At 49.3% G+C, this 25,289-nt stretch overlaps 2 protein-coding genes across 2 annotated transcripts in view; both read right to left on the reverse strand.

The window, feature by feature from the left end:
* The window catches only part of RAC2 (Rac family small GTPase 2), a 121,988-nt gene that overhangs the window by 72,123 nt on the left and 24,576 nt on the right, over window positions 1–25,289 (reverse strand). The gene's annotated exons all lie outside the window — the stretch shown is intronic.
* On the reverse strand, window positions 7,931–16,789 carry ELFN2 (extracellular leucine rich repeat and fibronectin type III domain containing 2). Its single transcript, XM_064655023.1, has one exon. The coding sequence runs from the start codon at window positions 16,448–16,450 to the stop codon at window positions 14,024–14,026; it is 2,427 nt and encodes an 808-aa protein (XP_064511093.1). The 5' UTR covers window positions 16,451–16,789; the 3' UTR covers window positions 7,931–14,023.

Here is a 25,289-nt window from a genome sequence, read left to right on the forward strand (position 1 = left end):
TTCCACTGGGCCTTCTTCCTCCCTGAAATGCTAGCAGTGCAGTAATAATCTATGAGGGCTGCCTCATCTGGAGGATGAGAAACCCTGACATTATGGCTGTCTGCAGGGATTGTTTCTGGCAAGAGTCTTCTGGATGTGTGCTGTCCAAGGAACTTTGGTGCAGATCCAAGGAATCTCTTCTGTCCAGATGGTTCCAAGTGGTGTCAGCAGAAGCTAGGAGAAGGAGCCGACCCATAAAGGGAATCCTTTTCTGCCCACCAAATCCCCTCATTTATAACAGTGGGTGGGAAGCACATGCTCCCCCATCACACACGAGAGGAACCCAGCTGCAACTACAGAGCCTGTTCACAGTAGGTTCTGACTCCAGAACATCAAAAGTTGGCAGCACAGCCACAGCCCCTGCATTGCTGGGAGACTCTGTGTCCCATTCAGTTTGGGCTGTGAAAAACTTGGAAAGGAGAGAGATCTGGGGCCCTGCAGAGCAAGATCACACTCCCAAGGTCTGTGTTAGAAGGCACATTCCATTGCTACCACTCTGCTACTGTCCCTTCCCCAGTCTCCTGTCTGTATGCAGCCTCACCCCGCATCAAGACCCAACACTGCCCCACCACCATTACATGAAGTGCTGTCTCAAGCACTGATGAAGCAGATGCCTGCCTTTCCATCCTCTGCTCATTTTCATGGATCCCAGCAGGGTCACATAGTGAATTAGCCTAAGATCCAGCTGTAGAACAGCTGGTTCAGATAGATCCCAAGACATTTTTCTTGTAATCAAACATCTTGCATCTCTCACTGCAGCACTCAGAGACCTGGATTTTCACTTGAGATCTACCTATTTACTAGGAACCTTTGGAGACTGGCTTCAGGGCTCCTGCAAGTGAAGCAAGAAAGAAGTCCCAGTTACCCTAGCTGTGAGCAAGCTGCTAAAAATACCAGAATCATGTGGGATTAATCCTGTACTTGCTGTACACAGAGATATGACTTGTTTAATAGATCACTGAAACAGAAAGGTCTGAGGGATTCATTGAGATTTTCTTCCTCTGCCCACCAAAGCTGCTCTCTGAGTCATTTTGTGTGGTGCTAAGTCTGTCCCCTGCCTGTAAGAACAATATGTTACTTTCTCTCCTTCAGTTATTTCTGAGGTGATGCCCCTGCCCAAATCTATATGACTTACCCTGTACTGTGGCCTTTGTTAAGAAATTTCAGCCTGTGGGTGATGCTCAGACACTGCAGTAGGTCATCTCTGGGATCAAGGTGTGGGAGAAATTGGTTTCTGTTGAGAACATTCAATAAGGAAGCAGAAGAGACCTGGGGAAATGTCAGGGAAATGTGTCTGCAAGGGAAAGTGCCTGATTCCTCGTGGAAGTACTTTTCCAGGTATGGTTGGAGTGTTCACCAGGTTCCTATTTCTGATGATATGACCCCATGTTAGAAGAAGCCTACCCCTGACCTTCTTACCCCACAGTCACAGCCATTTCTGGAAGAGTCACAAAGGGGGTAATTTTGGCAGAGGCATCATCTCAGAAATGACTGAAGCAGAGAATATCCAACTGACTCAGCCTAGAAGGACAAAACTGTAGGACTCTGTGTGTGTGTGTGTGTGTGTGTGTGTAAGAGACACCTTAAGTTTGTTTCACACACTAACTGTATCTCAGCTGCATCCCTGAATCCCAGATTCCACCTTCTGTCCACCCCAGTGCAGTCTAGGTTGGCCCTACTGCAGTGCCTCTGTCTGAGAACCTTAGCAAGGCTTTCAGTGCACACTGATGCAGAAATGCACTGAACCCAGTGCTGAATACTTGTTCAGACAAGTTTTGCCTTTTTTCATCCCTTTCTGAGCAATGAGCTGGCACTTTTTTTTGCCTAGTTTGTTGGCTTTTTTCCACCCCATATGGTCAATATTTAATTTTTGGTGAACAAAGATATTTTTCACATTCTGTTTCCCTGCGGGAAACCACTTCCTTGCAGGTTAGGATGATTCAAGATGTGAGGAATTATATTAGATATTATATGAGAGGGTGAAATATGTGGACATGGGAGGAGATAGAAGGGGCTGAATAGAAGGAAAGAAGGAGAAACAGGAAAAGGACAACAGATGGGAGATGGTGAGTGAAGGTATCAAAAAAATACAGGAGAGGAGAGATGGAGAAAATCATGATTCCCTAGGGAATGGAGAGGTGAGGGTCAATGAAGGAAGGTGGAGAACAGAGAAAACAGAAAAAAGGGAAAGTATGAAGGGAGTGGTTGGAAATTCTGAGGAAAGCACAATAGACAAGAAAGGAGGAGAGAGCTGATGGCCTAGAAGGTTAAGCAGAGGTGGAAGTAGAACCTGTGTCCTCTTCTGACAGTTTCAGGTGACTATCTGCTTCTCACAGATAAGCAACCAGGCGGAAGAAGCCCAGAGGTTTGGTTGCCATCATGTGTTGCTACCCTCCACCCACCACACTGACAAGACTTGGAACTTAGTGGTGTGAAGAGAAAGTGAGGGAGAGAAATCTCTCTGATTTCCCAAAGATCTTTCATTGTATGTAATACTTGGATGCAATTTTTCAAGAGACTCAGGGAAGTCCATTACTCCCCCAGAGCCGGAAAGGAGTTCTTCAAGTTTTGTCAGACCCAGGAGGGTGTGTTATGCTATAACATGGTGACCTTGCAGTTTATACTTTTTTGTTGAAAGACTCCATAATATGCCAGTGATGACTCCAAAGCCTTGAAGCAACAAGATGAATTTCTTACTCCTCTGAGATGGCACAGGAGTGTAGAGAGGCTGTGCTGGCAAAGCCAACCACTTCAAAGCATCCCTGCGTAGCAACAATTGCAAGCAGGAAAGAGATCTGTCATCTAAACCTCCTTCTCAAGCTGGCTAACCTGCCTCAGGCAGTTTCACCTTCAGGCACACGATCTGCAAAACAGGGCTGGAGAAATTAGTGCCCCCTTCTCCATTAAGGATCTAGGTGGGAGTGAGGGAGCAGTGTCTCCTCATCATCTCCAAAGTCAAACAACCCAGCAGTGGCAGACAGGTGGAAAGAGAGTAGCTGTGGGACAACAAGGACAGCAAAACTTGGAGGATCACTTCTCTCCCTCTCACATTCCACCACTGAACTGGTGGTCTCTCCCACTGGACACTCAGTTACAGGCAGGTCAACCTTCTTAGAGAGGTAGGATGGAACCATGAGGTCTTCTTACAGAAGCAGGCTACCCATGCAGGAGTAGAATTGTCATCTGGCAGTTGTGGGTTGCCGAGGGCCTTTCAGAGTTCACTCAAGTCTTAGTTTCTATGGACATTGCCCTGGCAAGTTCTACCTTCCAGCTCAGCTCCCTTCAGCAGCAGAGGGAGAATGAGGACCACTGAGGAACCTGGCACCCAGCTATTCCTCCAACATCAGACCACAGCTCTATAGGAGTTTAAAAACCCTCCACCTCCACCACATCAGTCATTAAACCTCAGTCTGTGTCCAACTTTGCTTCTCACTCTCCTGAGTTGTGTGGTCCACCCCAGCACCTCTGGTGCCACTAATGAGCCAGAACAGCCTTTTCCTGGCCACCACAGCCACCATCAATGGCTTTGACACCTCCTTGCTCCTGTCCCCCAAAGGCACCGTTTCCTACAACAGCCCCCAAAGGACAGCAACATCCTCATGGAGTATGGTAACATAGCCCTGAAAAGCCTCTAATTAATCCTTATTATATAATTCACGGCTTCATTCTGGCAGCTCCTGCCACAAAGAGCTCAACAGACAGTGTCAAAAATACCAATTATCTCCCTGGCTGCCACTTGAGAAGCAGAGAGAAAGATGAACAGGTGTCAAGAGCAGGAAATCTTGTGGATGATGGTGACAAAAGATAGCAAATGTATGGCAGAGAAACAAAGGTGAAAGCTCTCTCCCCACTTTATTGTGAAGGGATGAGAAGCTGAGATCTCATGTCTCCTGGCCCAATGCTCAATTTGAACAAACCCCAGAATGAAACAACTTTTCCTCCAAACAAGTAGGTATCATGACACTTCCTTCACCTGAAGGCATTCATACACAACAAGTACAGCCACTTCAAACTTTATGGATTTAGCCTGCACTTCCTTGTCCTGATGAATCTGCCCTATAACACAGTTTGGCTTGACTTAGCCATTTTTGTCAGCTGCATCATCATCCTGGAGCTCAGAACCTTGATCCAACTATGCTGGTTTTGGCTGTTAGGAATCCCCACTCACCAACTCCAGATGTTCAAGAAGGGAAAGAACAGAGTAGAAAGACAGAGAAGAGCAGAAAGAAATCCCTAGGCCCATGTGAGCTGGACACAGCAAGCAGCTGGGACAGGCTTGTACCTATTTGCTCACAAGTCTGAGGGCAAGTCTGGCTCTTTCTCATGTTCCTTTCCTTACTGTTCTTCTCCCTCCTTCAGCCACTTCACCCCTTCACCTGTGGTCCTCATCTCCCCCCACTCTTTCTTCAAGTTCCATCTTATTATTCAGGTCCCGTTTGTCCCTCAATACTCATGGCAGAGCCTCCACTGTCTTTGAAGCTGGAGTAAGACAAGTGGGACAAGGCACTGGGCCGGAAAATTGGGTGCAGAAGTTGCAATGAATTCTTAATGATGCCCTTTCTGGCAACATATACAGAAAGATGGAGCTGAATACTTTTCTTTTTTGAAGTGTTTCTTATTGAAAAAGTGATGAGGCTTTTGATTCATTTTCCACAGTTGCATTGGCTGGGCACCTGCTTACTTCTGCCTTGCTTAGCAGGAGTGCAGCTCCTTGGACTCACTTTAAATGCCATTCCCTTCTCCTTTGAGAATGCATGTTAACTGTCAGTCCCTGAGGAGTCTGGCAATCCCACTGCAAGAGATAGCACATAACCGTGTTGCGACCCTGTTCCAGGAAGTCTGGAAAGGAAAGGGAAGACACAGGTCCCTGTTGAATATTTGCGAAGCCAAGGAATGGAGCAGTTCTGCACCTTGGCACAGTCCCACCAAATCTGTGGCAAAACCTTGAGCTTGTCCATATAGGGGAGCACCAGTGATACTAATCCATCATTTTAACTACGTATGTGCCCCTGTATAAAAGTATTCAAGTCCTCGTTCAATCTATCTTATCCTTTCGCTCCTAAATATTTCACTCAGGCTGTTTGAGTTTTCCTTCTCTCACTTTGTGTTTTCTCCAAGGATGAGAAGGGAGATGTACAGGTTGTTCAGTGACATCCCCTGACCACCTGCTAAGGGTAGGCATGGCCTGTGCACTAACAGCTCCAAATTCCCCTGGACTCTGTGTAGCTCTCAGTCTGTCCTCCAGCTCTGCACAATACACACCTTTGTGTTTTACTTGAAAGTCCATCCAAGACCTGGGGAAAAATGTCAGCCTAACCATTCCATAGCCTGCACTGCTCTCATCCCCTTGGGGGACAGCCCTCAGGACAAATGTCAGCAGCATGACCCTCACACCCTCATCCATTTTCTCACTACCCTTCAGAGCTGTTGGTTTCTGGTTACATTGGAGCCAGCATTATCTGGAGAGGAGGGATTCCTCACTCTGCTCTCTTAGACTTGGTCTGACCCTGAGGACTCATGACTGATTGATCCAAAATCACTAGGATTTGGATAGGAAATCAAGACCCAGGAATGTTGTTACGTTTGCAGTGGAAACAGAATTCATCTGCCAGGATGCAATTCCATCAGAGATGCTCTTCCAGTCCTTGCAGTCAGTCCAGAAGAGGGCAATGTTGCCTACATGCCTGTCCGTACCATAACACATAGGCACATGCACACACACACAGAGGCAAAGAGATGACAACTGTCCCATATGATTTCCAGCAAAAGGCTCTGTGGCTAAGTCAGTTCTTTCTGTGCTGCTGCAAATTATGTCTTGGATAAGTCACCGAACTTCACGGGGGTGGAAAATAACCATGTCAGCATTAACTAAACACAAGCCAACACAAAATGGTCTTCCTGAGTCTGCAGCCAGCCTAAAACATGAGGCTATGCAAAGCTGCACTGTTCTTCTCCAGGATGGGTTTACTTAGTAGGCCAACTCACTTTGGCCACCGAGATGACTCCCTTCCTCACACTGTCCACTGCAGCCCCTTCACTGCCCACAGCATAGCTGTGAGCCCTTCTCTCACTTCATGATGACTCCATGGACATCATAGTCCATCAACCAGGTTCTGGAGGCAGAGGTCAGTGTGGTTTGTTGCAGAGACTGTGATCAGTTGGACACAGTTGTATCCAGAGACACTTGAGAGAACGATGCAGACTCACAGATGCAGCTCACACCTCATCCCTTCCTAAGACACACACCAGCTCACACAACACTGCAGAGCAGAGGACTGCTAAGGTATCTGACTGGAATCAGCCAAAGGCTATTTAAATACAAGCACTGCTTAACTCTTTCATCACAGATCATTTTGGCCCAGAGGGCTGACTACAGTGCCTCCATGTCCCCCCCAAGCCCAAGAGTCCTCACCTGGCTTCAGGACATCTGTGATGACTTCAGCTCTGACAGTCTTCCCTTCCCAAAGCTTCCCACTCCCCCTAGACAGCATTTGCAAATATATCTTGTCCTTTCTCATCCCTGTGGCAGAGCAACCAAATGAAATGCAAGGACTGTGGAGACAAAATCGAATTTAGCAACAAAATAAACAGCATGGGGGCTCTCTACTGATTAGATTACGCCATTTTATAATTTATGCATTAATTCCTCCCAAGATTTGAGATTCCCTGTCTCAGAAGGCCTGTATCCCTGCACTGCAGAGATGCAGATTCCAGGAACACCACTTTGACTGAAAGATCCAGCTTTCTATCAAGCAGATGAAACTCTGATTAACCCCAGAAGAGCTCCTCTTCGTTATGCACCATTGTCCCTCTCCCAGAGATACACAGCCGAGCACCTTTCCTTCCCACACTGAATCATTCTTCCCAAGTCCACTGGAGAACGTCAGACTGTGAAGCATCTGCCTGTACTAGCATCTGCTCCTAAGTCTGCTCTGAAATCAATTCTAGCATTAATAAGAGTTGTCAGCTACTGTAGCATATATATCCAGGAGCTGTTGTGTCCATATTCACAACTCCCTAGGACCATTTATTCCCGTCCCTTGCTACACGAGGAGTAGAGGTTTTGAGTTCAGCACACCCAAAAAGGAAGCCTAGAAGCCATGGTTAAACCCGTCTATTTAAAGCTGGATCTGCCAGGGCAAAAAAAAGAAACCTTCTGAGCCAAGGAGCCATACCACTCTCAGGAGAAACTAGAAACATTAAGAAACTGGAGGCAGAGAAGAGACAAGACATGCAAGGGAATGGCTGCTATGTCACCATACACAAATTGGCCTAATTATGTGTATAAATGCACCAATAGGCATGGATTTGCTGGCTGCATTCTTGACTTTAAATATTGATGCTTAGGAAGAGCTGAGATCAGGATATCTGCTGGTGGATTAGGCTACAGATTGCTCAGTCATTACCCATGGCTGGATCGCTTGCTTGGATTACCCTCCTCCAGAGAGCTTTGGGGCTTGAGCCTCTCACTGCCAGCTGAGGATTTGTTGTGTAGGTGATGGGCAAGGAAGCACTGCCCTACACCTAGGCAGTGCTGCATGCATGCCCAGGATGGGGAAGGAACTGAGTGCTGATCAGTGCAGGAGAGGACTGGTATCATGACAGAACTGATGACTCTGTAAAAATGAGGATGTATCCAAAAAAGGCAACAGCCAAGGGCAGAGAAAAAGTGTGTTTGGGGGTAGTGGGTGGCCACTGGGTGCCTGGGAGAATCCTTCTCGCATGCCCTGACCCAGGTCTCTCAGTTTCATCCATATCCCATTTTCTCCCATCCCATCCCATCCCATCCCATCCCATCCCATCCCATCCCATCCCATCCCATCCCATCCCATCCCATCCCATCCCACCTCCTCTACCAGACAAGGCTGGAACAAATGGACTCAGAAGCAGCTTTTTGTATTTTTTGCTTGTTGTTTTTTTTAGTTTTTTTTTTTTTTTTAAATAAGAAATTTATTGCAAATATAGAAATTGATTTTCTCCATACAGGAATCTCCGAGTTGAGGAAAAACGATTTCGTGCCATTCAGTTTTAGAACAGGAAAAGAAGGAAAGAGAGAAAAAAAAGAAAGAAAAGAATGAGAAAGAAATACAAATCTAAAAGTAGAAAGAAAAAAAAAGAGAAGAAGAAATAAAAGAACATAACTCCAACTCAAATTTGTCCATACACAACCGAGGGGGTCACAGGGTTGTTACGGAAGGAGGAACACCAAAGAGGCCAGTCCCAGCAGCTGCCTCCCAGGCCCTTCCTTACATTCAAGGCCTGATGCCCCCTTCTCTGTGCCTGGCAGCTGCCCGCCCCTTCCCACCCCCTCACCCCAGATGCTGTGCTTGTGGATGGACCAGCCGTACCAGCCCTGGAGGGTCTGGCCTGACCCGGATGGACTCTCCTTCCTCCTCCCCATGGGGAAGATGGAGAGCAGGCGGTGGGGACAGGCCACCCAAGAGCAAGGCCTCACAGTGGCGGTGGTAATTATGGGGGAGGCAAAGGCCAAGCCGAACGCGAGAGGATGGGGCATACAGAGGGGGATTGTAATGGGGGAAAAGGGGGACTTAACCCTGGTGGGGCAGGGAGGAGAGGGAGTGGGAGAAGTGGGAGAAGGAGAAGCTGGACAGAGAATGCCCTATCTCCGCCCGGGGACTGGGGATGGGTTGGGGCAGCCCTGCAGAGAGCTGCCCTGGTGGGATGGTGCAGGGAGAGGTATGGAGACACCTCTCCAGGGCACACACCGGGGGCAGTCAAGGGGATACAGACCAAGAACACCCCTCACAGTACAAGGCCAAAGCTGGAAGGACAGGGTTGGGAGTGCGTGCGTGTGTAGGGAGGACAAAACAGACACTCCCCTTTCCCCTTCCTTCGGGGAAGGACCCAAAACCATCTGTCTCATACAGTGTGGGCAGTGGGTGGCTGCGGTGGGCCAGGCTCTGCCAGCCCTACAAGATACCTCTGTAGCCCAGTGGAGGGTGGCACAGAGTGTTTGTCTCACACTGAGCCACCCTGAGAATGCTCCCTCCTGCTCAGATGGTGGGACAGCAGCAAGCTGGCTCCAGGAAGAGGACATGGCTCCATCAGCTCTTCTTGCCTGCGGCTTGTGCTGAAGGCGGTGGTGGTGGTTGAAGGGACATTCTCCAAACTCCTGGAGACTGTGTGTCCTTCCCGATGCAGCTGAGCTTTCCTGTCAGCAACAAGCATGGCAAATGTGCTTTTGGGGCTCTGGGTCCAGCTCCTGCATGTGTGGCAGCTGCCCACCCTGTAGCACTGAGCTCTGCCCTACAGAGAGGGGTCACAGCTCATCAAGAAGTCCGCCCAGATTTCTTTCTCCAGGCACTGCTGACTAACTCCCCACCTTCTCTCAGAGAGCCTCAACCCCTGCACTGAACCCTAGTTGTCCCTTTGTCCTCACTAGTCCCTTTACCATCCCATTCTTTCCACTGCAGCCATCTCTTCCCTGGGTCTTTCCAGCCTGTCCCTCTTCTCCACCCTCTCCATTTCCCTCTACCTGTTCCTCCTTGCCTCCCCACTCCTTGGTCTCACCACACCTTCTTCATCCCTGCTGCATCTGCCACTCCTCTCTCTTTCTCAGCTCCTTTTCCACCTTCCCTCCTGCATCTTCTGCTTCTTCCCTCAAGCCTGCCAGGAAGAGCCTCCTCCAGGAAGGCAGGCTGATTAGCATTGCAAACACACAGAGGCCTCCTCAGCCCGACATAATTCTTCATTTGTCAGTCATGAATATTTCACACCTGCCTCAAGAGGGATTTATTCAGTATGAAAGAGTGGGGAGGGGGAGAAGGGAACATGGCACCACAGCATAAGCTGGGGCAGCAACATCAGGTATGGGAAAGAGCTCTGCCCCATGAGAACAGCACACCTAAGGTCTCACCTTCGCTCTTCTGGATGCAGGACCCAAGCCAAGTCTTCCCCCCAAGGCTTTTCTTGGGGGTAGAGGGCAGGTCTGCACCCAACCTCATTCCTCACCCTTCACAATTTCCAGTGAGGTGAACTAAACCCCTGTTGTCCCTGCCAAGAGTCATCAAGCCAGAAATAAAGTGTGAAAGAGTCTGGTCCTGGTTCTTCCCCAGAAATCCACTTTGCCTTGGGAGAAGGCAGCATTAAGAGACTTGCCAAAGCCAAGCCATAGAGGGCTTAGAAACTTCAGACAGTCTCTCCATACGTTTTCCCAACAAAGAGGCTTTTCAGGTTTCATCATGCCCTGTTCTCTGCCAGGGCAAACCAGGGGAGAGAATGGGTAGGGCAAACTTAATGCAGAGCTCCATGCAATCAATGAGAGGAAGGTGGTGGAAGGTCTTCTAAGTGATTGTAACCAGCTCCGCATCAAGTTTTTACCGTATCAGAGGTTTCCCTGCAGCTGAAGCATTCCTTGTTTCCCCCAAGAATAACCTTGCTTGTAGATTTCAGGAAAGAACAACCAGGGCACAGGGATGGTAGTGACCATTTCTCTCATGAGATCTATCTTGATGGGCCTCACTCCTGTTTCTCAACAACTAGGAGAAAAGACGGCCACTAGAAAGAGCAGGCCTTTGGTATATAACACATCCCCCTTTATGCACATGACCCTGAAAAGCAGCTGAGAAACCACATTTGGGGCAAGGGGAGGGAGACCCCGGAAAGAAGAAGGAAAAGGTTGTATGGGGCTGATTGGGTTGGGTTCTCTTTGGGGCATGTTCCCTCCCAAACTGATAGGAGCGTCTCATAAAATCACATCAGGGATGAATGAAAGGAGCAGGGAAAACAAGGACAAGGACAGGAGAGACTTTGAGGAAGGAGGTTAAATTCCAACAAACTGGCACATACACAACAGGTGTTTGCTCAGAAAAATACAGTAAAATCATCATGCAAATAGAACGTTAAATCTGCTTTCCTCCGACAGGGCTGGCATCACCTTGTGAGCCCTCGTCCCTGGGGAGGGAGCAGGACAAAGAAGAAGGGAGGAGGAAGGAAGGTGAGACACTTTGTTTCCCTTCCTTGCCCTCTTCCTCCCACAGAACAGTCCATCTTGTGCAAACTTCATCCACTGGTTTGGAGTGGGGCGCTACAACTGGGAGAGAAATGGCTTGTCCCCCCTATCCAGCCTCACCCCTACCACAGGAAAAAGAAGGGCCTGATGATAGCTGTATCCCTGACCTTTCTTTTCTGCCTCGTTGAGGTGATAGGGAGAGGGAGCAGAAACCTTTACAGGTCAATGCTCCTCCCTAAAGTATTGATTGAGCAGAACTGTTTACAAGACCATACAGCAGAGAAGCACAGGGAGGGAAGAGGTGGGGAGAGGAACAAGACTCCATCCCCCCTTGCCTGCCATCCTCCTTTTCCTGTCCAGTTCTGTGCCCTAACCAATAGTCTTTTCTGCTTGGATGGTTACCATGCTGGAAGACCACTGGGCTTGCTCCAAGTGGTAGATGGAGAGGCTCTGCTGTGCCTAAGCATCTCTCACAGCATTTACCTGTCTTGATTTGCTGCATGATCCCAACATGGAGGGACACCTGGCAGCAGTGACGTGACTTCCATTTGTGACTTCTCTTCATCCTTCTGCACATGCACACAGACACACATATGTGTGCACTCACACCCTTCCCTCTGGGTTGGACTGGCTCTTACTGTGTGGAGTCAGTACCATGGACACCTCTGGACTCAAGGCAAAATGATGCTTTTACTGTGGGGAAGCAGGCTGACAGTGAAGGAGTCTGAGGCAATGGGATCAGGACCTGGCTTAGGATTGTTACCATCAGCATCCCTACAAAGAAGAAACACCACAGATCTTCACATGTTTTGACTTTTGGGATACCCCCTCTGGTTTTCCGCATCAGGATCTGCATGACATCCTGTATTACTGAAAAGGAGTCTCTGCCTACTGCTGTTCCTCATTTACAGAAGGCAAAATGATATCACCAGTGGCATAGAAACCAGCTGTCACAGCTGGCAGTGCTACTACCTGACAGATAACAGGTAAGTTCTCTGTACACAGCATGTAAATCCCTCCCAGAGAAGCTCCTACACCCTCATTCTTCTCCCAGGCCCCCAAAAACACTGGGGCTTCTGAGGAGCACCTCAAAGAGGAAATAACCACTTAGGGAGGGCCAACACAGGAGAGGCCCTCATCCTTATCTGGATAGAGGTGAACAACTGTCAGGTGTAGGGCAGATCATGGAGAGGAGGCCTGCTGTGCTGCATAAAGACATGCTTAACAGGCAGCACCCCTGCCTGACAACAAAACTTTGGGGGAGATGGTGCCAAGATTGTGCTTTCTTGGGCTGCTTAGAAATGGGACTAGGTAGAGAGGGCAGTATGCTCATTTCCAACTCTGTAGCAGATCTTTTATCCAAGGGACAGAGGCTGGGACCTAACAAGTGAAACTGGGGTTTTGCCAAGATGCGAAAGGATCCCTAAGAAAAGTTTGTAACACCTAACTGTGAGGAAGTGGAGAAGTTAGGAAGTGGTATGTTGCTCTGACTCTCATGAGGACCTCTAAGCAGTCAAAGCAACACTGCCATCCACCAGAGGCTGGTGTCCTCTTCTATCCTGGCACACAAAGTGTGGCTGAACACACGGGGAGCTTCTACCAGGGCCATCTTTCTGGGGCTACACCCAGGCCTTATTCTCACATCCCATTTGTTTCCTGTGCCCCTGTCTTCACCCTAGGCTGTCTCCTATCCATGCCAGGATGTCCATGGCCTAAGAGGAAGACTTTCTGTGAGGCCAACCCAGTGAGGTGAGCAACTGAAATCCTATTCTTCACATCCACGAGGAAGTGAGGAGGTTGGGTGATGCTCTTCTCATGCACACCTACCCACCCACCCCAGAGCCCATGGTGGAAGTCAGTTGGGAAGAGCTGCAGAAACTTCATGTAGAACTTGTTCTGCTGAGCTCCTCTCCAGGTCCCTTCCTCATAGTAAGGGGGACATGAACAGAGAGTATTAAACTTACTGCACAAGGGCAGCCTGAGCATAGGTGTGTATGGTGGGGAGCATCTCTGACCTGTGACATTCATGGAGAGATGGGAACCTTTTATATCTCTGAGAGACCAGACCTTCCTACATTTTCCTCCACCACTCCTTGAGGAGCTGGCTTGCCACAATGAAGAGAACATTCATAACCCTTTCCCCCCCACCAACTAGCAGAAAACTGGCTCTGAGCAGGCCTGGAGAATGCCTGTCACTCCAGAATTGCTGGTGTTCAACAGCAGCAACATGGCATGAGAAGGGAAGGAGGAGGAACGGCAAGGGCACAGAGCCTATTATATGGCAGGTCCTACCTCCCTTGTTCCTTCACATGTCCTCTCCTTCCTCTGAGGAGGATGGAGGCTCATGAAGTACCTAGACAGAAAGTGCAAGCCTAGGGAGCCTTAATAGAGAGGGGTAGGAAAGGTCAAAGGAAAAAGAGTGAGCGAACTTCTTCCAACAAATTCCACCTGTCTTGGAAGGGGATGGGAGAGAGAGAAAAGCCTCCACTGCCGAAGAAAATGAGGGAAAAGTAAGTGATGGAAGATTTGGAATAGCAGGCGTATCAGGTAGACAGGGAAGCTTTCTAAACCAAAGTCCTGCCCTCCTACTCAAAAGCAAAAATCAGCCCACAACAGGAACAGAAAGAGGAATAGTTCACAGCTGAGTTTCGTGCCCAGTGAGTGTCCATTCCTGCCCTTCCCCTGCCACCACCACCACCCACTCCCAGGCCATTCCCACCCACTCACACTCCAATATTGTTACCACACTGTTAGAGCAGGACGCTCCTCCCAACCATCTGAAGGCAGAACAATGGTCCCCGTAACACAGTAGAGACAATTCGGCGTGTGTGTGTGTGTGTCTGTGTGTGAGAGAGTTTTCTGTTGTTGTTGTAAACTTTAAGAAAAGATTTTGTCAGTTTTGTATTTGTCGGGAGTATTTTGCTGTTGGTTTATTTTTCACAGTCAAGTGGCTTATTTTTCTGGTTCTTGGAGGGGGGGTCTTGGTTTGTATTGTTTCCTTGTGAGGAAGAGTCACAGCTTCTGCTGAGCAGAGACTCCTTTCCAGTAATCCAGGATGTCATGCAGATCCTCGTCCTTGGCAAATTGAACTTTCTTCCGCAGGGCATGCCCAGCTGCCATGTAAACCTCCTCCCTGTGATGCTTCTTGTAAGGCCGGAATCGTTCCCAGATCTTGTGGGTGCTCTCTGATGAATACTCAGGGCTGGAGGAGTAGCCTGAGAAGTAGTGTCTGGGGGAGAGCTGGGAGTATGTTGAGTCTCGCTTGGACCGGGAGAGTGGCTTGAGGAATGACACCCGCTGGCTCAGGGTGTCAGCACTTTCCTCATAGTACAGGGCCGGGAAGGAGTGACGGTGCTCACTACAATGGTAAGAAGGCTTGACCTCCAAGTGGTGGATGGCGCTCGGAGACACCAAGGGAAGACGATCCAAAGGGCTGTTAAGTGGGCTGCCCTTCTCAATGTATTTGGAGTCAGACTTGCTGAGTGGTGGGTGGTCAGGCACATCCAAGCTGAAGACCTTGGCGCTCTTGATGGAACCACTAGAGGAGACACTGCAGGTCTTTCTGGCCACAGCAGCATCAGCACTAAGCTGGCGCTGCAAGGGGTGGTGGGAGCTTTCCTTGTAGGGTGGGGAAAGAAAGCTGGGCCGCTCTAGCCCACTTGAGGAACCAGCTGGGATGGACTGGCACTCAAAGGCCATGTCTGAGTCAACACCAGTCCCGCCACCCAGGAAGGACGCTGTGTCCAGCTTGAGGGCATCAATACAGTTGTTGATGATCTGGTTGACCTTGTCTACCTCCTTGGCTATAGTAGAGATCTCAGCAGCTGAACCTTGCCCATTGTCAAGCTCCCTCAGGTCCTCATCCCGCTGGGCTCTCTCCAGCCCATCCCCACCACCAGTCCGCACCTCAATGTAGTTACCTTTAGTAGTGACTTTAGGAGTCTCCATCCCAGTTTCTATTGATTTTGATGGGGGCAACTTCTCCCCAATCATGGAAGGGATGGAGGACATCCGTGAGACAGGAATGACAGGTGGCTCACCCAGCTTCTGGGAAGGATGGACCATGGTACTGGTATCAATATCTGATCCATAACGCATTTCCAGAATGGTCTTTTTGACATTGAGGGACTTCTGTTTCTCCTCCTGCATCCTCCGCTTTCGCAGGCAGTAGTACACCACCCCCAGGACAATGACCATCCCAAAGAGGCAACCCAGGGTGGTCATGATATAGTGTGTGGTGGTGGAAGTACTGGAAATAGGGTCCTCCCTGCCTTTGCTTCGGGTCGCAAAGGTCAGACAAGTATGGTTGTAACGCCTGTTGTTGCGGATAGAGGCCACACAGAATGTATAATCAGTGTGGGCCTTCAGCTTGTTGACAGTGACATATTCCTTCTTGCTCTTCAGTGTTGCTATGTCAGAAACATAGCTGTTGTTGTATTGGACCAGCACATACATCTTACTGTAGGGCATGGGGATGGTTACCATCAGAATGGCTGAAGTGATGGTGACGTCATGTAGCTTGATGCTGGGACTGAATGAGGAGTCAGTGGTGGAGGAGGCTGGAGGCTTGACGGAGAGGAAGTCCCCAGGGCTGATGGCTGAGCCCTCATCCAGATCTCGCTGGGAGTCAGGGGTATAAGGAGTGGGGTTGACCCTGGAGAGGGAGGGAATGGTGCCACCTCTGCACATGGACTGGAAGATGGTGATGGCATTGCGGTTGTGGTGAGGACGGGGTACCAGAAGCGGATACCCAGCAAACTCCCGTGGAGTCTCACACTGGAGGCGGTCATAGTTCTTGGTGACATTATTGAAGAGAGCCAGCCAGTTAAGGAAGCTGTAGAGGCTACAGTCACAGTTGAAGGGGTTGCCAGCCAGCTCACACACCATCAGATTGCTCAAGCTGGTGAAAGTGTTCCCCTCCAGACGGCTGAGACGGTTAGATGACAGGTCAATGCTAATCAAGCTGGGGCATTCATTGAAGGCAGTAGGGGTGACCAGCTCAATTAGGTTGTGCTGCACAAAGAGGAACTGGAGACGGGCCATGCCCCGCAACATGCCCTCTGTCAGGTTAGTGAGTTTGTTGTAGCCCAGCTGTAAAACCTGGAGGTTTGACTGGCCCATGAAAGCCCCATCCTCAATGTAGGAGATCTCATTCTTGGTCAGGTTCAAATCAGTCAGGTTGCCAAAGCGGTTGAGGGAGGAGTACAGCACCACTTTGAGCTTATTCTCGTTCAGACGCAAGTCGTGCACCGTACTGTTGATATGTTGGGGGATTGTCTCATATGGAGGCTGGTTCTGGCTGCAGATAGCCAGCCACACGTAACCTTTGTCCCCCTCAATCAGCCAGCAGTCACCTCGTACAGTGCCAGGGGAAAACAAGCAGAGCAGAGCAGCTGCCCACAACCCCAGGCACAGCATGGTCTGCAGTGGTGCCCTCATCAGGACGGGGAAAAAAATCCCCAACAAAAAACTCAGGACCACAGCAAAAGGAAACTAAGGGGCAGTAGCTGGGGTTTAGCAATGGAAGGGCATGAGCACCCCAGTCCTATCGGGTGTCATCACCATTATTTCTTCTTGCCCTCTGGGTCAAGCCACGAGCATGGAGGAGGGGGAACACATGCAATCTTCTTCCAGAACACCCAAAATCTATGACCATGGATGTTTGGTCTGGAAGGGAACTACTTTGTGCTTCTTTTCTAAACAAAATTTCAGGCCGAGGATAATAAATCTTCTTTGATGCTCATGAGCGACTCACATACCTTTTCCACTTTTCTCCCTCCCACCCACCCCCCACCCACACTGAACCCACCCCAAAACAAACACAAGTCCTCCCTCTGCTCTAGTCTTCCCCCGCCCCTTCACAGTGTGATCTGGATGAACAAGGCAGGGCTGCCTCTTCTGCTGCTCACAAACTCCTTCAGTTTCTATTCCTTCTCTTCCTTCTTTACCGGGTTCCCTTTGAGAAGCTTCAGAGCTTCAGATCAAACATGTCAAAAACAAAAATAAAGAGAGGGAAAGAGCAAGCGCGCACGAGAAAGATCCATCTGTCACTGGAATCTGGAAAAGAAAACACAGAGGAGACAAGAGGAGACATCAGTTGGAAGGGTCTTTGAGATAAGAGTGTAGACAGCAGTGTTTCATGAGAAAAGGAATATGAGGAAAAGACAGCTTTATGGGGGGTGCAAATAGGAGAGGAGTCGTAGTGCCTGTCACGCTGATAAGACTTTGAGAAGGGAACCCTCACGATGTGTAATCTCATATCAGGGGTATGCAGAAGGGTATCTGGGCTTCCTTAAGTAGTGTGATCACAGCCAGAGACCTGGGAGAAGGCAGTGGTGTGGGAGTAGAAGGGGAAGGGAAGGGAGAGTGGGAAATATAAAACTGTTATTGCGGGGGCTCAAAACTCCTAGTGTAAACAAAGGCAAGCCCTAAGCACAGCCAAAGCCATGAATTTTCAGCTGCCTGAAAATGTTTTACACAGAATGCGTGAAGCAGGGAAAATGAAGACAAGCTTCCCCCCTCAAAAAAAACCAATTTTTTTTTTGCTTGCTTCCTCCCTTGATGCAAGAGGAATAAATAATTCAAGCCACGTGTAACCACTTCTGCTCTAAAAATTGTTCCTGCCTCTTGGTGCATGGACAATGCTGTTGAGGTAAACAAGTCTGTCTTGAGCATGATGGGGAGGTGGGGAGCAGGGTGCAGGCAGTGTGTCAAATAGCAGCCTTCAGTCTCTCACTCAGTAGTGCCAGAAGTCCTGAGCTGAAGCACATCACCCACCTAACCCCCACCACAGAGAGGGGCACAGCTTACACCTTCATACTTTACCACCTCCTTGGGGACTATGAACACTGCCCCTTTGTGAGAAAACACACCTTGCAGGCAAAGTGACATTTGCTTGTTAAACCACAAAAAATGTATTTCTGGGCTCTGGGCAAGCTCCTGGGTCTGACTGGAAAGGGCAGCCTGGACCACCTTTCTCTCCAGCTACATCTTCAACCCTTCTCCCACTGTGCTGAAACAGGAGATTGGCAGAGGTGTCCTCAGGCAGTGCAAAGGAAATAATTTCATGCAGCAGATAAAACATGTGAGCACTGTGCTGTTTTTCTTTTCTTTTTAATTTTGAGGAGAAAGAAAACAATAAAATAAAAAAAAAAAGAGAAAAAGATTCTTGGCTAATGAAAAATAAAGATCTCCTCTTGCCCTCTTTATTTTGGGGCGACACTGCTCACTAAAGATATTGCCGAAGCTTTTGCTGCAAAAGCTGAACCAATTTCTAGCACAGAGACACAAAGGGCAGAAATAAAATGAAGGAAGATAAATGAAGGAGGAGTGAACCCTTGAGGAACAAGGCTTACGTCCGTGGAGAAATCTGAGCTGATTTGGGTCTGTGGAATTACCAGGCCAGCTGGATTAAGGGATCAGAGATAGTGTCACAGAGAAACACTTAAATATTCAATAATCCAAAAAGTAAAGCCAAGATGGAGAAGGGGAGGGGGAAAAGAGCTAGACCAATGGAAAAGACAGAGAGAAAGCCTCTGTTCCCCACAGCTGAGGCCATCAAACTCATGTCACTTATGGTTGTCATATGAGGGCCTCCAGCTGCTGCCCCAGCTTTGCCTCAGCCTGCACTGAAGCAGAAGGCAGAGGTTTCTACAGTCTGTTGCTTTGTTTCTCAGCCTTGCAATCCAATGAGAAATAATTTCCTGACACTGTTTCCCCAGATGCATCAAACAGGAGGCACATCTAAAGGTTGGGACCCACAGACCTCTGATATTCCTCAACACCAGTCCCCCGCCTTGTCCCACCGTTTCCAGAGGTGACTCTGTGTAGATACGATCCTCCCCACCATCTCTGTCCCTTTACCTTCCTCTCTACTGCTCCTTCACTTGGCCTGATCTCTTCCACTGAACAAAGGAGTGGCAGATGCCATCATGCTTTTTGCATATTGGTGCCCAAAGTATGTCCACCCTAAGAAGAGGCCAGGAGCAGCCCCTGAGCTAGCAGTAGAAAGTTTTGCCCTAATTTTAGCCAGCATCCTTCTCTGAGCATTATGCTTTGGCCTGCCTGTCTCACCTCACCAAATATTCTGCACAATATCCAAGTCCGTACAGGAACATCCCAGCTCCCTTACATTGACCCCTTCTAGTAGTGCAAGCTGCTCCAAATGGTGTGCTGAAGTCACCATTGCCTGCTGTAGCTTGTTCATGGTGCACAGAGAGAAACTCTGAGGCCAGGACCGTGCTTCTCTGCAGCAGCCCCAGCAATTGCTGAAGGCCACCCCATACCTCCCAAGGAGCTGCACTCAGGCAGAACAGAGAGGGTGTGGAAGGGCAGATGTCCTACTAGCCTGCAAAGGGAAGAGGTGGGTGGGTTAGGGGGTGGATGGATATGAAGGTGGTGTTTATCCTTGCTATGTGTCAAAAACAAGGGAACCATGCAGAGAGACCTACTTCCTGTCCACTTCCCACCTTGGCTGTGTAGCCTTGCCTCACCTACAGGCCAAAGGAAGGCTCAAGCCATTCCTCAAGCCAAAATCCTTGCTCCCCTTGGGTCCCCCAGTTAGGGGAGTTTCTGTGAGAAACACACAGACCCTGACATTCTTCCCCCAAGAGCTCCTGTCTCCCTGCTGTCACGCTGGTTTCAAGGGCCCTGAGGCCAGCCCAATCTGTGGCCTATTGCACCCCTGCCCATGGCCCAGAACCTCGTTTCAGGCCAATGCCAGCTCCCCCACAGCCATGCCCTGCCCTTTAGGGAGCAGCTGCTTCCTGACTCTGGCATTCTATAGTCAAAGGGAAGCCAGGAATGGGGGGCAGCACCATGCCCTCCCTCAACTGTCTACAGCCAAATGAACATAAATCAGATAGCATTGGAGTCCAACAGCACAAGGAAGCAACACTCTGTCCTTTTTGCTGGCTGGAAAGGTGCTGACAGTGGAGTTGGCTGTTTCCCTCCCTTGCTTCTCAGGCAACAGAGCAAGAAGGTGCAGGGATGGATGGTGGGCAGGGAAAGCAAGGATGAACAACTCCATCACAGAGGAGAGCCAAGGAAGGGGATATAAGAGCTGTGGAGAACTTATGGGCAAGAGGAAAAGTTGGGACATGGGATATGTTTTACAGGGAAGGTACAAGATCACCACTTCCATGTGCTGGGCTTACCCAGATGTAGGGTTCCAACACTCTTCAGTGTCACCCAAGGTGGGTTTTACAATGAGCCCTTGGCTTCTGGCTATCCTCATGTACTTGAGAGCATCAAGGAGCAGTCGTGACATTGCACTCACGAGTGGCTGTACTCTCCTTGGCTGGCACAAAGTCAACCTATCAGCTCTGAGCTCCCCACGATTTTATTCTCTGCTCTTGTTTATTGTCCACTACTAGCTGCCTCAGTGTTTCTTTGCACCACTTTGTTTGGAGAAAACCAGAAGGCCACAGGGAGGGATGGTTCCACTCTTCAGAGGAAAGAGAAGGGAAGGTGAAATGGAGGGAGAAGAGCCCAAAATCTGAGTCAGAAGCTGGGTGTCCTGGTGGCCACAGACATCCCTTTGACTTGGACATCAAGGTGGCACAAGGGGTGATACAGGATTAGAGTCACTAGTTAGATGGCCAGGTTGAGGACAGGTTAAAATGCAAACAATGAAAATATGGACAGGCAGGATAGGAGGGACAGAGGCAAGATGGGGCCCAAGGGGGTGGAAGGGCCAAAACTGAGAGAGAATACAAAGAAAACAGAAAAGCTACATACAGCAGCAATTTGGGCCTGAAATTCTGACCTTGTCAACCTTGTCCTCCTGGGGCTCCATGCACTGGAAAAGCCTGCACTTAGTTCTACCATTGCTTAAACGGTGCTAAGAGCCTCCCATTACAAATGCATGCATTAAAAACCTGCCAAACACTCTTGACTCCTCTGGGGACACCCCGAAACCAGGCCAAAGCTCCTGCTGCTTTCTTAAGCTTCATGCTGCAGCTGAGCATCATCCCTCTTCCCAGCTCAGTGTGCTGCCTGCTCCTGGCAGGCCTCAAGGCACAAACATCATCTCCAAGGGGCTCTGCCTCTCCTTCTTGGCTTTAAGATCCTTCTAGGAGTCCTCTAACTATTTTCTGGAAGAGTGGCCTTTCCCAGGGGTGCTTGACACTGGGATTTGGTGCTCTACTTGAAGGGACCCTCTGTACCTGCTGGGTAGTTTCTGTAATACACAGTGGTCTGAGCATCACTGTAGACACTTTAAGTCACCACCCAGAGATTCTCTTTGCTTTTGCACCTGGCTATAGTGCAAGCATAGTGCCATGGGAGAAGCTTGCAGCACTGCTCTGACACTTACACAACATCAGCCCCTTCTCTCTCAGCCCTGCTGCTTCCAGGGATGTTCCTGTTTATTGCAGGAGTTACCATCAAGTCATGGAGTAAAGAACCTGTGACTGTGCCCAGAGGTGCTTCAGAAGCCCTGGGAAGTCTGAGACCAAGAGAAGAGGGAGAAGAAAGCAAGACGACCTGTGGTTTTGTGGCACGGAAGACATTTGTGAGAGAGAAAGAGAGACAGAGAATACCTTCTACTGCAGATTCTCTGATGTTCACCAAGGGTTGAGCTCACCCAATACTCTTTCCTTTAATGGGTCTCGGTAAAGTTGCTCTTTCATGTTTGCTATTCTTTAATTTATCCCCCTATTTCATGGAACACATAAGATCTCAACATCTCCGAGTTCCATCCCAGTGTCACATTTGTTTAAAATTGGCCCTGTAGCTTCAAAAATCCAGATCACAGGAGCTGTAGAGCCACACTAGAAAGCCACGCAAAAAAGGTGTTCCCATGTCCTTAACCATACAAAGCCTTCATCCCTTACAGGGGTTGAACTGATTTCTGAGTCCTGCTGAAGGGTGTCCACTCAACATTAGAGGCTCTGTGAATTTTGGTAGAATGCTGTTGCAAGAGAAATCTCACACTTCAACTCTGGTCAGGTTCATTTCACCATATACAAATCCACAGTGCCCATTGGAAGAAAAATCATCCCTCTGAAAGCTGGGCTTGCCCTACCATGAGTCAGGAGGAAGACTGCAGCTCCCAAACTCCATCTGTCCCTGACATGAGGAAGCCCAAAGCACTAGGAACCCAGCAGGACACTGTGGTGAGGAAGCACAAAAAGCCAAAAAAGGTCTCAGCTGCTTCTTGCAGGACACCACTGCAAGGATGCTCACAAAGATCAAATTCCATCCAGAAACAATGGAAAAGGGGAAAGGGCTGAAATATAGGCTATAGTATTGCCCCAAGGACATGCTGCTCTGCAGTCCTGCCCTTTGGCCAATTTGGGGCATGGGAAGAATTCAGATGCCATACACATGTACCCAGACTCAAGCAAATGCACAGCCATTGACTCCAAACCTTTTCTGTCCAAACAGCTTAAAGACTAACCATGAAAAAAACCCAACACGACGCTGTATATAAACCCCCTGCTCTCCCATCGCGCCTCCCCAACAGCGATTAGATGCCTAATTTGTTAGGCAGCAAGAGAGAGAGAATGGGAAGGCTCAGGGGAGAAAAATGAAGCAGCTCATAAGCATGAAAGAAAAGAGAGAGCTTTAGAAGCATAAATCTTATTTTAGAGTGATAAATACTGGCAGAAAGGTCTTTCATATGCCAGTGGTTCCCTGGTAGGCCAGAAAGCCACTTTTGTTTTCCAAAGTGAAATGGTTACCTTTTATATTAATATGATTATTGAAGATTAAAGGGGATTTGCATCAAGCCAGCTCCACCCAGACAGCCTGCAACAGCAGTCCACAGAAGCCTGTACATGGGGGTGGGCTTGGGGAACTGCATTCTTCAGGTAGAAGGGAATGTCAAGAGATTACAGGTGCCATAAAAAAATATTATCAGCAATAAGGTTGCCTTCAGCTCTTTTCCTCCAGAAGGGAAAGGAAGGCCTGGGAAATATCACCCCCTCCCTTGTTGTCATCCCACGAGCCCAGACATGAGGCAGTAGAAAGGCTTAGAAATAATTCCTGTTGGCCATGGGTAGGGAGCATGGGCTCTGTGTGACTGTCTGCAGGGACTGGCCTTAGGGAGGGCAACAGCAAGGCTGGCTCTGCCTTGTGCACGTGCATGGCTGCGAGTCACTGCAGAGAAAGAGGTGGCAGTGTCGGCTCCAGGAGTGCGAGGTGGAGGGGGTGTACATGTGGAGGAGTCACTACGGATGATGGGGTGGATGTGTGGGCTGGGAGCATATGTGGGTTAATCACTCTGTGAAGCAAAGAATGAGTGCCGGCTCCTGAGGAGGGAGGAATTGCCATGGAGAACCAGGCAAAGCGCTGTTTGTGAGTGTATATGTGTATGCATGTGTGTTTGCATGAAGCAGTCACTGTGGAGAAAGGGGTGGGAGTGTTTGGCTGTGTGACAAGCGCCACAGGGGACGGGATGGGAGCGCGGGCTGCGTGTGGGGGTGCATGGATCATGGGAGACAACCATGGTTGTACGAGTGTGTGCATGGGAGAAAGGCTGTAGGAAAAGAGGTGGGAGCACTCCTTCTGTATGTGTCCCCTGATGTGAATCAATGTAGGGAGCAGTGTGTGAGGGCAGGCACGTGGGAAGGAGCTGCTGCAGGGGACAAGGAATGACCTCTGCTCTCTGTGAGCTGGCAAGGGGTAAAGGGACAGGAGTGGCAGCTCTGCATGAATGTGTGTGTGAGCTGCTGCAGGTAACAGGCCTGGAATGGGGGCTTTGGGTGCATGGGAGGGAGCTGTTGCAGGGAGCAGGGTGGGGGCACTGTGTCTGTTGTATGCTCCCATGCAGCATGTTCGGCATGAGACCAGGAAAAATTCCTGGCCTATATGTGATGTCACTGCGAAGACCTCCATCCCCTCAGGGTCATTGTGATGTCTCTGCTGTCTTGTGCTAGCCTTGCTGCTCTATTTACTGCAACAACAACTGGCTTTCACCAATCTGGCTATGAACAGCAAGACCACAAGCTATTGGAGCGATGCCCTGACTCAAACCAAGCATACCTCCAGTATTTCTGGGTGCTGCATACATCCTCAGTAACCCAGCAGTGCCAGTTTGGAGTGCCCTCAAACATGCTACCCTGCAGGTAGGGCAGGAAAGGGCATGTATCCTTCTTTATAGCTCACTGCTGTCTCTTACTGGAGGGACTCAGAGCCTAAGGAATCACATAGGTCCTGGAGTGGCAATCACTTCACGAGGTGACTGGCAGCCATTTGTCCTGTGTAGGGTACCTCCAGGCCTGCAAACTTGTGCGGAGCACAAGCACTGGCATTCAAGCATCCTTTAACATTCTCTCGCCTTCCAGTCAACCTTGCCCTGGGCGCCATCTGAGAGAGGTTCCCTCACTGGCAGTGAGACCTCTCTCCAAGTAGGACAAGCAGCCACTCCAGCATGAAAATTCTGGAGGTTAAGCCACCAATTCTGTGAGAGGAAGGGACTGCCCTTGCATGACCTTCCCAGACAGGGTGTCTCTGACAGTCATGTGTTGTTATCCACAGTCATTAATCCGCAAGATGTAAAAAGATGGGGCAGCCCCTGTGATCAGGATTTCTGCAAATGAAGGGTCAACCAGAAGCAGAGGCTATTACAGAGGGTGGTTCAAATACAGCAGTCCAAATATGGTGTAGGGCAGAATCAGAGGAAAGGTGTGGGGAAGCTGTTTTAGGTGACCCAAGAGTGAAATGCTGTGGCAGCACAGGCTAATGGGGACATTTCAGCCCCTCAAAGCTCTTCCTCTGGTCAATGCATGCCTTGATTCAGCAAGAGGAGTAGCCCCACACTGGACAGGGCACTATGTTTCTACATGGGTACTTCTACCTTCCTTCCATCCTCCACCTGCAAGGCAATGGCACAGCTCAGCCTTGCTGGGAAGGGACCCTCCTCCCGGCCAGCTCACCCACCTACATTTCAAGCTAACATCTGACATGCATTTTGACACAGCCCTGCCTCCCCTCTCTTTTCCCCACTACCTTGCCTTGTTTAGAGCCTGTTTTTTTCTTCCATTGCCAAAACACAATGACTGTTATAATTAACAGATTATCTCAGTGCGACAGCTGCAGTCCTTTGAAAATTAGGTTGAATAACAGGATCCTGCCGTATGGTAATTTCTTTTCATCTCTCAAATATTTTCTCTCTCTCGTTCTCGTTTCTACCTCATTTCTATTTTTCTTTCTTTCTTTTCTCTCTCCCCCCTCCTACCTTTCACCACCTCCCTGACTGCATTAGTGGTATCTTTGGGGTGAGACAGGCTGAAGGGCTGTCTCTACCTTCATCAGCTGTTTTCATTCCTCTTCT

This window comes from Pseudopipra pipra, chromosome 5, assembly GCF_036250125.1.
Source record: "Pseudopipra pipra isolate bDixPip1 chromosome 5, bDixPip1.hap1, whole genome shotgun sequence".
Classification (NCBI taxonomy): domain Eukaryota; kingdom Metazoa; phylum Chordata; class Aves; order Passeriformes; family Pipridae; genus Pseudopipra; species Pseudopipra pipra.

Bases quoted from the DNA above. Each gene is read 5' to 3' on its own strand.
- ELFN2 (XM_064655023.1), bottom strand. From the start codon at position 16,450: ATGAGGGCACCACTGCAGACCATGCTGTGCCTGGGGTTGTGGGCAGCT.